The sequence below is a fragment of the Panthera tigris genome, chromosome D3, assembly GCF_018350195.1.
Source record: "Panthera tigris isolate Pti1 chromosome D3, P.tigris_Pti1_mat1.1, whole genome shotgun sequence".
NCBI classification, from domain to species: Eukaryota; Metazoa; Chordata; class Mammalia; order Carnivora; family Felidae; genus Panthera; species Panthera tigris.
Window position 1 is genome coordinate 75,817,713 of NC_056671.1, and position 12,523 is coordinate 75,830,235.

Genomic DNA, 12,523 nt, shown 5'->3' on the forward strand with positions numbered 1-12,523 from the left:
ACCCTAGCAAGAGCTCCTGAGCTGCAGTTTTCTGTAACATCTCCATAATAATATGTATTTGGCTGAAGCAGGCCCTCCGCATGACTGAAGCACGGGGAATGGCTGCAAGCCTAACCCACCTTCACTAACCCAGAGAATTGCCTTCACTGTGGGACTCAGTCTACCTTGAAACTAATCCCCCAAGAGCTCACAGAAACAGCCAACTATCTCCGCCTTGTACCTTTCTCTGGAAACACAATCTACCAATAGGAAAACCAATTTGGAAAAAAAAAAAAAAAAAAAAAAAAAGCACATTACTCAAATTTCATAGCTGTTATCAGAGTGGGAAAATTATGAACTAAAATGGATGGCATATTTCTTTCCTTGTATTACAAACTAAATTCCTCCTATTTAATAAGTTTGATTATTAATGAACTTGCATTAGTTTTGATTTAACAGAGAGCATGAATCAAATAGTTAACACCTTAATGATGTGATAATATTTATTAGCACAGTAAATCCTGAATATAGGAGATCTATGATTCTTCTAATACTTCCACTTTATGAACTGGCTTTAAAAACATCAAAGACATGCTCTTTTGAAGAACAAAGTTTTCGAGCTTGGACGAAAGAGAAGGTAATCATTACAAATTCATTACGGATCCATCAGAGATTTTTTAATCCATTTAAATCCAAGTAAAGGAGATCAGATTCTGATCTTACATTATTTCTACATTTTTAGAACAACTTTTCACTCACAAATTCAAGGTTACAATGGCATTAAAAATATCCACAGGAAAAGACTGGCATGAGATAGAAGAATATGATTAATTGCTGTTGCATTAGAGTGATTTTTTTCCCTCTATTTTTCAAATTTCCAAGAGCAGGGTCACATCATTTTCATGGTAAAAATTATAAATTAAGAAAGAATTCAAGATTACAAAACAGCCGACTTTATAAAGTAATTCTTCAAACAAACGGGCAGAAAGAAGGCATTCAAGCAAAATAAAGAAGATGCTCCATGTAAAGTTTCACCAGGTTCTGGGACAGCTTTAGAGATGAAGCCCATTGTTAGTATTTCCCGGCATCACAGTCCTTGGGGACGGGAAGCAGTGAGAGCCCCCTTTCCTGTGACACTGCAGATCCTCACCAGGCAAGTATGACCCATGCTGGATTTCTACAGGTTTATTAGCCTTGTGTGCCTGGGGAATCTTAACGCACTTTTGGAATCTGTACTCGATTTGGTTTTATGGTGAGAAAAGTGAGGTTCACACGTAAGTACCACAATGACCAGTTAATGGGGACATCACCATTAATTGCTGAAAAAGCAGCCATTATAGGTGACCATCCTGCCTCATTACTGGCCTTCTGTAACCCATGGGCTTAGAGAAAGATTAGGTAACAGTTCCTTTTCAAATTATATTTCCTTCAGTCAAGTCTGTTCACTTAAAAAACAAGACAACTATATGCACAAGACTGTAAACAGATCTCATTCACACTGACAGCCCACAGAGGGGACTCTCCATTAATCACCCATGCAGGTTTTTTGACCAATAAACCCCAAATCGGTATTTAAAATATGTGTGCATCTATTAAGATAAATTTTTAAAACTTAGTTTTTAAATAGCCCAGTGGACATTCCAAACCGGTAACTTTACCCAGGGAGGGGGGATATAAATGCTTCCTGTATTAGTATATAAAAATAGAAAACCCCAATAAGGATTTCAGACTCTGTTCCTCAAGAAATCACACAATTTGTGCCCAAAGGCGGTACAGATACCAATGTAACTTTCTTCCCTGATCTCTGAATACATCTCCTCCACAATGGAGGTATCTGGGGGTTGGGCATTTGCCTAATCCCACGGGGTCCTCTGGCTGGGGTCACAGCTGCTGGCTGGTGAAGAAGGATTTAGTCTCCCTGCAGACAGGATTTACACAGAGCGGACAACTCAGAGTCAACTGCTTGGAGCACAGCTCGTTTGACTGGATGTGTGACAGCACCAAATCGGCCAGGGCCTGGAAGATGGGCGACAAGAAGCAAAGATTCCTCAGAAGCATCAAGTCTGCTCTCTCCCCACGCGTCTCCCTCCCCCTCCCATCTGCCCAGATAATCACTATGGCTGGGGGTTTCTTTTCGTCTGAGTTATGGCTACTTTGAACTGGATTCTATAATATCTTCGTTTCCTAAGGATCCTCGGCTTAGACAAAAGTTAAGATAGAGATTTTAGAGAAGAAAATCCTCTTACCCCACCTGCTAAATCTGGTCTCTGAAAGGCAGATCTTAAATCAGACATAGTTATAGGTGGGTAGAAAATAAGAAAATCGGGGTTATCTAAACGAAAAAGGAGCAAGAGCATAAGGAATTCGATTTTATTTTTGTAATTAATTGGAACTCAAAATGTTCTAATATGTGAGAAAACCAATATTCTGTAAGAGCTTCTCAGAGGATTACTCTCCGATATGTTCTACGAAAATGGTTGCAACAGTATAGATACCTTGGAGAACAATGGATTTCCATTAAGAGACTCTGCTCTTCTGATGTTTTCAACTCCACACTGAATCAAATGAGAAAAAGAGGGAAAACCACATACACATTTTATTTTCCCTTTTTTTTTTTTTTAAAGAAACCGCTACAGACATAGTAAGTAAACAGACATAGATACATACACAACTTAAAGTCTTACTTCCAAAGTGGTCCCAGACTGCTCAGAAATGAAAACAGCCACGGGACCAGACACAGATGTTGATTTTCACCTCTGTTATCATAAAATTGCTCTCAGTTTCTATTCCTTCCCCCACCCTATTACCTTCCCAGAAGTGCTTAGTTTCCAAACCGTTTCGAGGCTATATTTGACAGAATTCTCAAGTCATTCAAATCTGCTTACCATTCTTTTTTTTAAATCTACCTTTCTAATGCGTACTTTTACAGACTCTACCTAAGCAGAATGTTGCTTTAATTAAATAAATCTTTATGCCTGTTTTGATTCCAATTGCCAAAAGAGGTAAATTAATTTAATGTCTGGTGAACCTAGATGGGATCCAATGCAGAGTTGGGTTTTTAAATATATTCTTACACAGAAAAATCCAAAATAAAACCTGAGGACTGTTTCACTATCATCCTTGCTTCCCTCCCCCAAAATACCCAGTTGATTATCCCCCAAATAATTAAGAAACATCTAATTATTGTTCACTCAGGTAGTCAAAATCTTCTTTCTAAAATGCAGATGGCTTTTCTGTTGCTTTATCGTTTAAGTGAACTTCAACTGACAAGGGAAAATGGTGAGATCAGCAAACACATGGTTCTCAACTTAAAAAGAGACTGTATTCTAAAACTTCATGTAGAGGGGCGCCTGGGTGGCTCAGTCGGTTAAGCGTCCGACTTCAGCTCAGGTCACGATCTTGCGGTCCGTGAGTTCGAGCCCCACATCGGGCTCTGGGCTGATGGCTGGGAGCCTGGAGCCTGCTTCCGATTCTGTGTCTCCCTCTCTCTCTGCCCCTGCCCCATTCATGCTCTCTCTGTCTCAAAAATAAATAAAACGTTGAAAAAAAAAATTTTTTTTTAACTTCATGTAGAAGTCAGTAACTGCAGGATAACCAATACTGGCAGTGGTCTTTAACACTGTTCATGCAACAGTTACAGGATACAACTCTGTAGGGCAACCCAGTAAAATATCTACCACCATTTAAATTCCATTTCTAGGAATTTTATCTAAGAAAATAATTGGAAAAGTAAAAAGGAAATGATGTTTATTACAGAGCAGTTTAGGAAAATACAAAGTTGGAAACATACTGATGCATACTGATCAAGGATTTGTTAAAAATAATTATACAGATCTAACTACATTTATTGACTTGGGTCTGTAACATATTTTTAAGAAAAAGATTACAAAACAGTATGAATAAAATACCATTTTTGTTAAACGTAGGAGAATACCATTTTTCTTAAAGTACACATACATTTAGAGAAAAAAAGGGACTTAATTTTATTAAAATATTAACTTACTATCTCTCAGGGGTAAGATTCTGAGTGAGCTCTACTCTCAATGTGATGCTCCTCTAAATTGTCTGGGTTCTTTATTATTTTTATTATCGATAAGCAGTAATTTCATCTTGGGGGAAAAAGTCAAACTACTTTTTAAAGAAAGTTGTTTAAAATTTTTTTTAATGTTTATTTATTTTTGACAGAGAGAGAGAGAGACAGAGCATGAACGGGGGAGGGGCAGGGAGAGAGGGAGACACAGAACCCGAAGCAGGCTCCAGGCTCTGAGCTGTCAGCACAGAGCCTGACGCGGGGCTCGAACTCATGGACCATGAGATCATGACCTGAGCCAAAGTCGGACGCTTAACCGACTGAGCCACCCAGGCGCCCCTAAAGAAAGTTGTTTTAAACACAGCATATTCTCCCATCAAAACAATGAAGTAAACTGTAGCTAGATGGTCTTCTTTATTCTATGGATAATCTATTCATCACTAATAATCCATTTGATTACTAAGGAATAATCTCGGTTTAGTAATGTTAACAACTGTGAATTATCATGCAATACAAAAACTTATTTTCCAAACACACTGGTACGAACTATATTTGCACGTAAGTCTCTTTAGGAAGCTCACGACCAGCCAAGGTCACGGTGGGATACAGAAGGCACCATTACATGACGTCCACAGACAATGCTGCAACCGCTTTCCCATCATTTCTGTATCAGAACTACTGACACCCTCCAACTTCCTCAACATTTGATGACCAGCGTGCATAAACAGAACCCCGTGGGGTTACGTGCCGGCTAAAGCTCTCTCCAAGCCGCTCGCACCCTGTCCCGTGCGTGCCACCCATTCTCAGTCCCAGAGAGAGTGAGGTAGCCTCTGAGGCCAGGCCTCCATCGAGCACGCATGGGGATGACCAGGGCCGGGAATTCTGGCAGAAGATGGGGCGGCGGGGTGAGGGCTTCTGGGGTCCCAGAGCTTCCACAGTCCCCATAGAAACAATGCTATATACTGGATTCCGGTTTCGGGCCGGCCCCCCGAAGTCATGAGATGGGGCAACAGGAAGTTCGTCTCCACTGTGAATGAGAACTCACGTCCATCTTACATTATAAGACACTAAGGACGGTAGGCTTTATTTCAATAATCAGATTGATCACAACACGGTAGCAAACGGCTAATTGAGTGTATCAAAGAAGTCAAGGAAATGACAACACACTCTGCTTCAATGTTCATTCAATGGTCTTCTCCTAAATGACAAAATCCAACAAGAAACCGTGTAAAACCCCAAGTAGAGGGCACTATTAGGCCCAGAGGAATGCTAACACAGTACAATTCTTTTCCTCCAAACTGGTGAGAAGTCCAATTATTCTGTCTTAAGAAAATGTAGCTTTAGTACTTCCAGGTGACATACAGTGTCTCCAACTAGATAAAATGATGTTGCTCCCGGTCACGGCTCGGCACCTGGGTTCACAAAGGCACAAAAGCGCTTCCTCTCTGCTGACGTGGAATTAACTCAATGTGTTCAGACGAACTCAATTTAAATGTTATTTGGAACAATGAGGCCACGGTACAGGCAAACATATCTATCAAAGAACATATTATTTTATCCCTTCAAAATCTTTTTCTAATTCCAGTATGGTTAACATACAGCGTTATATTCGTTTTGGGTTTACAGTACAGTGACTCAACAATTCTATGTGTGCCTCAGTGCTCGTCAAGATGAGCCTGTACTCTTCAGTCCCCTTCCCTTACTTGGCTCACCGCCCACCCACCTGCTCTCCGATAACCACCGGACGGTATTTTTGAATGATGCAATTATATCGTTGCAGAGAAAGTTTCCTTCCAAAACAAATCACAACTTACAAATGGAACCAATAATCACATTTACCTCGTTAGCCAGAACTTGAGAGTACTCGATGTCCAGTTCGTACAGTGTTTCAATGTGATCGCTGGTAAACGCTATCGGGACCAAAAGAATGTTCTTTCTCCCCCTCTCACAAAGCCCTTTGATGGTCTCGTCTGTTTGAGGGCCCAGCCAGGGCATCGGACCAACCTGTGAGAAAGGAGAATGAACACACACAGGGACCCCTTTCTGCCCCGTGTCTGTGACACGCCACAGCCCACCGCCCTGGACGCACACCCGCACGCTGCTGAGAGTGAGGGCCACGCTTGACATTCGCATTAGTGGGTTCTGCTATTTCTCTGTTAAGCTCGAATCCTTCTAGAAGTTGGCATAATATAAATAAATAACAATTTCTGCCATTACAACTAAAAGCAAATAATACATTAAATCAATGAAATTCAACTAGTTGCTTGACTTCCCCTCCATTTGACCTGCCTGCAGAGTTCCTTCTGCTCATGGTGAACCACCAGGTGATAGAACATTCTGCATATGTGAAAGAGCCAAATCTAATCATTTCATAACTAAGTCCTAAAATAGATGTCCTCAGAAAAGCTGACTGTAAACGTATGGAAGCCACCTACCTTGGACTGCCAAACCAGTCGGTAAGGGTTGGAGTAACCCAAATTATCCATGACTCTCTGCACAGTGGCGCCCACCTCCTGAGGATAGGGATCCCCTCTGTTGACCACCTGCAGCAGAGACACATGGGTGTTCAGTCGCCAACACTGCGAAGGGGTCCAAGAGCCTTGGACTGTGTGGTGTGACCGTGTAAGCCGGGGACCTTCCCCACTGTCTTCTGCACTCAATTGCCAAACTTCCTCGGGTCTATTTCCTCATGGGCCAAAGGAGAACACCGCATTCACTCCTCTCTAAGTAGCTAGGAATATGTCAAATTCTATGTTCTCTGTTATTCGTAGGAGATTGATGTCTAACGAGGGAGGATGGGTCTTTCGGTTTCCCCATCTGAAATACGGAAAGCGGGAATCGAGAATATTGTGTGGACGGCGTCTGGACCTGTGGAATCCACGGCACCAGCTTCACAGAAGGGGCAAATGCTGGTGGAGTAAGACAGAAGAGAGAAGCAGCTCATGGGTTCACACACCAGGCTCCTCGAGAATATGACCTATACCTTCAAATTCCTTTTTTCCCATTTTCCCCACAGCAACGGACTGCAAGGCAAGTGTTTTGTGCACAGCAAGCGTCTGATAACTGGTCCTGACACAACAGCTTGTTAATACTTTTGAAAATGTTCAATAGGAATTTTATTTTTACTGCTTTAACATTTAGCTGTGTACTGACTCCACAACCCCTTATACTGCTTTACTTAATAATATTTATTATATACTATCTAACTAAATATTATTTATTCCCACAATACTTATTACCTTCTGGCATAACATACTATTTTTTTTCTGTAATATGGTTATTATCTGTCCCCCACCCCCACTCTCTGGGGACAAAGATTTTTGTCTATTTTGTTCATTCCCATATCCCACGACAATGGATAGACAGTGGATAAAACAGTACTTAGAATACAGTCGATAGAACAGTGCTCAATAAATACTGTTGAAGTGAAATCTGGATAAACTATTTTATGATATTACCAAAAGTTAGTTAAAAAGCCATTAGCATTAGAAACCTAAATGCAGAATGAATGAGGGAAATATAAAGTCGCCATTAGAACAACATAGAAATAATCACTATAGGCAAGATCTATTGAAGGATGCTAAAATTAGTGAGCAAAGGTCTAGGAAAAAGAAAGCATTTGCCTAGTCTCAAATTATCTCACCTAAGATATTTTAAATTACAGAGAGAAAAAGAGTAACTTTACTATGTACAAACCCAGCAGGTACCAAGTCAGACAAAAGGCCAAGGATCACATCACCAGTAGTAAGACGTGTTATTATCATGTGCCCAAATACAATGCACTGAGAAGGACCAATCAGCATGGAGTGTTCTTCCCCGTACTACATAACCTCAACCTAATCGTGAGAAAATGCCAGACGTGGGAATGCAAGTTAGTGCAGCCACTCCGGAAAACAGTATGGAGGTTCCTCAAAAAACCAAAAATAGAACTACCCTACGACCCAGCAATCGCACTACTAGGCATTTATCCACGGGATTCAGGTGTGCTGTTTCGAAGGGACACATGCACCCCCATGTTTATAGCAGCACTATCGACAATAGCCAAAGTATGGAAAGAGCCCAAATGTCCATCGATGATGAGTGGATAAAGAAGATGTGGGATATATATACAATGGAGTATTACTCGGCAATCAAAAAGAATGAAATCTTGCCATTTGCAACTAAGTGCTTGGAACTAGAGGGTATTATACTAAGTGAAATTAGTCAGAGAAAGACAAAAATCTCATATGAGGACTTTAAGATACAAAACAGATGAACACAAGGGAATGGAAGCAAAAATAATATAAAAACAGGAAGGGGGACAAAAACATAAGAGACTTAAATATGGAGAACAAACAGAGGGCTACTGGAGGGGTTTGGGGGGGGATGGGCTAAATGGGGAAGGGGCACTAAGGAATCTACTCCTGAAATCATTGTTGCACTATATGCTAACTAATTTGGATGTAAATTATAAAAAAAAAAAAAAATTAAAAGAAAAAAAAAAAGAAAATGCCAGACATATCCAGATGCAAAATAACTGACATTCCACGAAGTCACTCTTCAAAAATATCAAGGTCACAAAAGACAAGAAAAGCGTGAAGACTGTCAGGGACTGGGGGCTCCCGAGGAGACATAACAACGTGACACGATGCTGAAGCCTGAGAAAGCCTGGCCCCTGGCTCACAGCAGTGCACCGCCGTTAGGGTCCCAGTCTGGGTCACCGAACTGCGGTTGTGCAGATGCTGGCATGAGGAGACGCAAAGGGAAGGGTGTATGTGTGTGTATATGTATGCATATATGTATATACGTGTGTGTATATGTATATATATATATGTCTATACATATACCCACGAACCCTCTGTACTATTTTTCAACTTTTCTGTAAGTCCAAAATTACTTCCAAATAGTAAGTCTTTGAAAAGTCATCAAGAAGGAAGGGTGAGCAGCAGCAAGTACAGGGGAAAAGAGAAGCCTGCTAGAACAGTCTGCTTCCTTGACAGTCCCCGTCTTCCCCACCCTCCCTCATCCTCGCGACTTCATGGCACAGCCCGGTCCCACACGGGAACCCGCGCAGCAGAGAAGCCTGGCAACAGGGTGCCCGGGCCCGGAGGGAAGGATGGGGGAGTGACTGAGGGAAGGGAAGGCAGCACCTGGAATCGTTCACGTGCAAAAACGTGCTTCCTTCCCCCCCCCCACCCCCGCCCCACCTCACCCCCTCCAGCCCAAGAGCTTCCGTCCGGCACGTCAGACACGGCCCCATCACACCTAGGACAGTTGTGAAAAGGATGCGGCCGGAGGGGCACGCGCAGAGGCTTTGCGTGATACCAGAAGAGAGAGTATGAACTTGTTAGAGTAAAACAGGCAGGCTTCCAGAAGGGAGGAACATACTCCCGAGCCTCCTCCAGCTGCACCGGCACCTGCTCCGTTGAACGCAGGAGGGGGAGAGCTGTCAGGGCTCGACCCCCGTGACCACCAGGTGGCAGTAAAGACAGATTAGAGGGGTGGCCCCAGGCACTGGGGTTAACTCCATTAACTCTGGAGTTAAACCCTTAACACCTACGAAGACGTAATTCTTCGCCTCTCTGGCTTTGAAAGCAATGTGCTTAGGGCACAGTGATAGTTCTGAGCTGATGAAACTGGCCGCTCATTCCACGCACATCTCTATACCCTGCGGCGCACTGGCTCCATCGTTCTCGTCGGCAAACGGGCGACAGCTCAGGCACACAGGCGGTATTTTCGAGAACACCCGGCGCAGCGTGATAAACTGGGGAATAACCAGATGACCACTCGATACACGCCATACTCACTCGCTAAAACGTGGGCTCTGGTCTCAGCAAATTAGAAACTGTAATCATTTCCTGGAGTTCAAACAGCCCCTGTCAAGTCTTGACAAAAGAACAGGACGGAGTGTGAACGGAGGCTCTTCAGTGCAAGATACTGACTGAAAATCGGGTGCGCTCCTCCAACGGGGCAGGTAACAGCAGCCTTCCTCTACCTGCTCCACCTGTTCACGTATAGGAAAACTCCTCTACAACCCACCGCCAAGTTATCGTTTAAAGAGGTTTCATAAGACAATATTTATTCACAACATTATAATTTGAATGAATTATTATTCGGTTTCCAGGAATGAGTCTAGTTACAGGTAGCACCTAGGTGAAGTCTGAGATTTTAGAACTCGTCCTTGCACTGGGCTCAGGATGTTCTGGAAGGTGGGTCCCGTTTACGCATTCAGAAATCCTCTACCGCTAGGTCATCCAACAAAACGTTCTTACTTACAGACATGGGCAGTGAGTGAGCAGAAAAGAGAATGACCACCTCACTCCTCTTCTCAGGTGGAAAGTGGTCCAGTTCTTTCACGATGTGGTCTGCAAAGCACTGCGGGAGCAGCAAGAAAGGAGGGTCAGGAGGAGTTGGGAAGAAAGAAATGGAAGGAAAAGAAAATATTTTTGAAATGAGAGGTACAACAAGAAATTTCATGGCAACCCTCAAAAACTGGAACTCTCTTTTTAAAAAATTGCCAACAGTACAGCCTCCTCTTGCCGTGGTTCATCATCAAAATGGCTCGTAACGGTTTCAGGGGCCTAGGGAATTTGATGGGAAACTTCTAAAGCTCGCTAATGGCTCACTGAAAATGAACGCTCTGGATCTGCTTCCCCTCGGGAGGAACAGGGCACACTTCCAGATGGAAAGGAAACACAGATGGGAAGAAGTTGTTTTAAGATCTCTCATTTACTCGGTTAGCAGGAAAACAGCTTACGGGGTCTTTCTAAATCTTCCTTAGTTTGGCTTTCAGGCCTATCACATTAAAACACATTAGACAGAAATAGTAGAGGAATAAGAAAATACTACTCTATTTTTACGACCTTTTCCTTCTGAGCCCAGCATCCTCGCTAAGTCAATCTTCATAACGACCTTCATAACAACAGACGAGAGGTTGTACGACTCTCATTAAATTCACAGAGGGGGGAAGAGGCGGCCGACGTGGGGGCCCATTCAGTCACATCTGCGGGACCTGGGCTACAAGGCAGGCCCGCCTCCGCCTCCAAATCTCTGTCCACCAGACCAGTTAATTCCCTCCGTCTAGTTGGCTCTTTCCGATTTACATCAATAGGTGCTGAAATACCCGATCTGAAGAGGCTTTCTTTCATCTCGCGCTTTAATCATTCCTTGTCATTTAACTCATAAAGCAAATGCTACAAAGGACATTAATGGGTCAATTGACAAAACTGGAATATGAGTGCAGATTAGATAAATTTAAGTATCAATGTTAAACTTACTGAGGCTGAATATTGTGTCACAGTTACAGAAGAGACTATTCCTGCTATTTCGATGGAAAGGGTGATTTTATAGATGTAAGTTACTCTCAAAAGGTTCGGGGAAAAAACACGTATATATGCACACACATGCACACACACAGAGGATGCAAATGCTGGCGAGTGGAATAAGTGTTAATAATCCGTGAATCTAGGCAAAGAATAGAGTTCTGTACTATACTTAGTCTTGTAACTTTTCTGCATGTTTAAACTGATTTCCAAATACAACGGTTTTTAAAAAATTATAAAGGACGATTTACCAGGACCGCGTACATTTGCCTGTGTTGGTATTTTGACATATCAATGGCTAATACCATACGAAGGGCAAATAAATTCCCTAATCAATACTAAGATACTATTAACCTTCCCAAACGCTCAAAGTTTGGTAAATAAATGCGCTAAGGTACAAGAAGGTGCCTAGAGAGTTTCCTTTTCAAAATTTATAATTTATCTACAGAGTAAATGTAGTAAGATTAGACATACACAAAACCAGTGGTTTTTGCAGTGTTTGGACACTAAGGACGTTCAGAAAGGATCATGTTTAGAGGGACAGTGACCTAGGTAAGGAGGCCCACTGTCAAGTTTACATAGGAGACTAGAATATGTGTTTACTCCAATTACCCCAGCAGCTAGATAAACAGCAATATTAGAGATAACAGTAGTAAAAAGACTGCTTCAAGTAATTACTACCTATAACAGGTAGAAACGTAGAGTAAGAGTATTTTTAGTGTTAGTTTTTAACTTTATTTTTAGTTTCAAATTAGTTGAGGCTTTGACTTTTTTTAAAGTTTCTGCTGGATAGCAAATCTCCTTGTGTCATTTACATAATGTTAAGAATCAAGCCTATCTATAAACTTCCACTTCCCAAAAATCTTAGTATTTTTCCTTCTCTCAGCTCACAGAACTACAAGTAGAAACACAATTTGTTACGGCTTACAACAGACGCTAACACCGTCAAAACTGAGAAGCCATGGGCCAGCCGAAGTGCTACTTAAATCATCCCAAATCCATCTGCGGTATTTTCGATGTGCGATCTCTCTGCAGAATGAAAGAGGCAGGCGGCTCTCAGAGCCTTCAATCACACCATCTAGGAGGACAGATAAATACCTCTAAAATTCCCTTTCATTTTGTGAAGGGAGACTTCCTCAGTTAAGAGACCTTTCCATCTTTCTGCTTCCCCCCTTTTCAAAGGGCTGAATTTTAATGCAAATCTAATTACTCA

General features: G+C 42.1%; 1 protein-coding gene across 4 annotated transcripts in view; it reads right to left on the reverse strand.

The window, feature by feature from the left end:
• Positions 1–634: 634 nt before the first annotated feature.
• The window catches only part of FECH (ferrochelatase), a 37,358-nt gene continuing 25,469 nt past the window's right edge, over positions 635–12,523 (reverse strand). For 3 of the 4 annotated variants that reach the window (XM_042962315.1, XM_042962314.1, XM_042962317.1), the window contains 5 exons: positions 10,265–10,363; positions 6,445–6,552; positions 5,849–6,013; positions 2,475–2,534; positions 635–1,995 (listed from right to left, as the gene is read on the reverse strand). In XM_042962315.1, the coding sequence (XP_042818249.1) occupies positions 1,861–1,995; positions 2,475–2,534; positions 5,849–6,013; positions 6,445–6,552; positions 10,265–10,363 (567 nt within the window). In that variant the 3' untranslated portion in view covers positions 635–1,860. Of the gene's footprint in view, positions 1,996–2,474; positions 2,535–4,876; positions 5,544–5,848; positions 6,014–6,444; positions 6,553–10,264; positions 10,364–12,523 lie in introns of those variants that run through there. The other variant, XM_042962316.1, reaches the window with a different exon arrangement.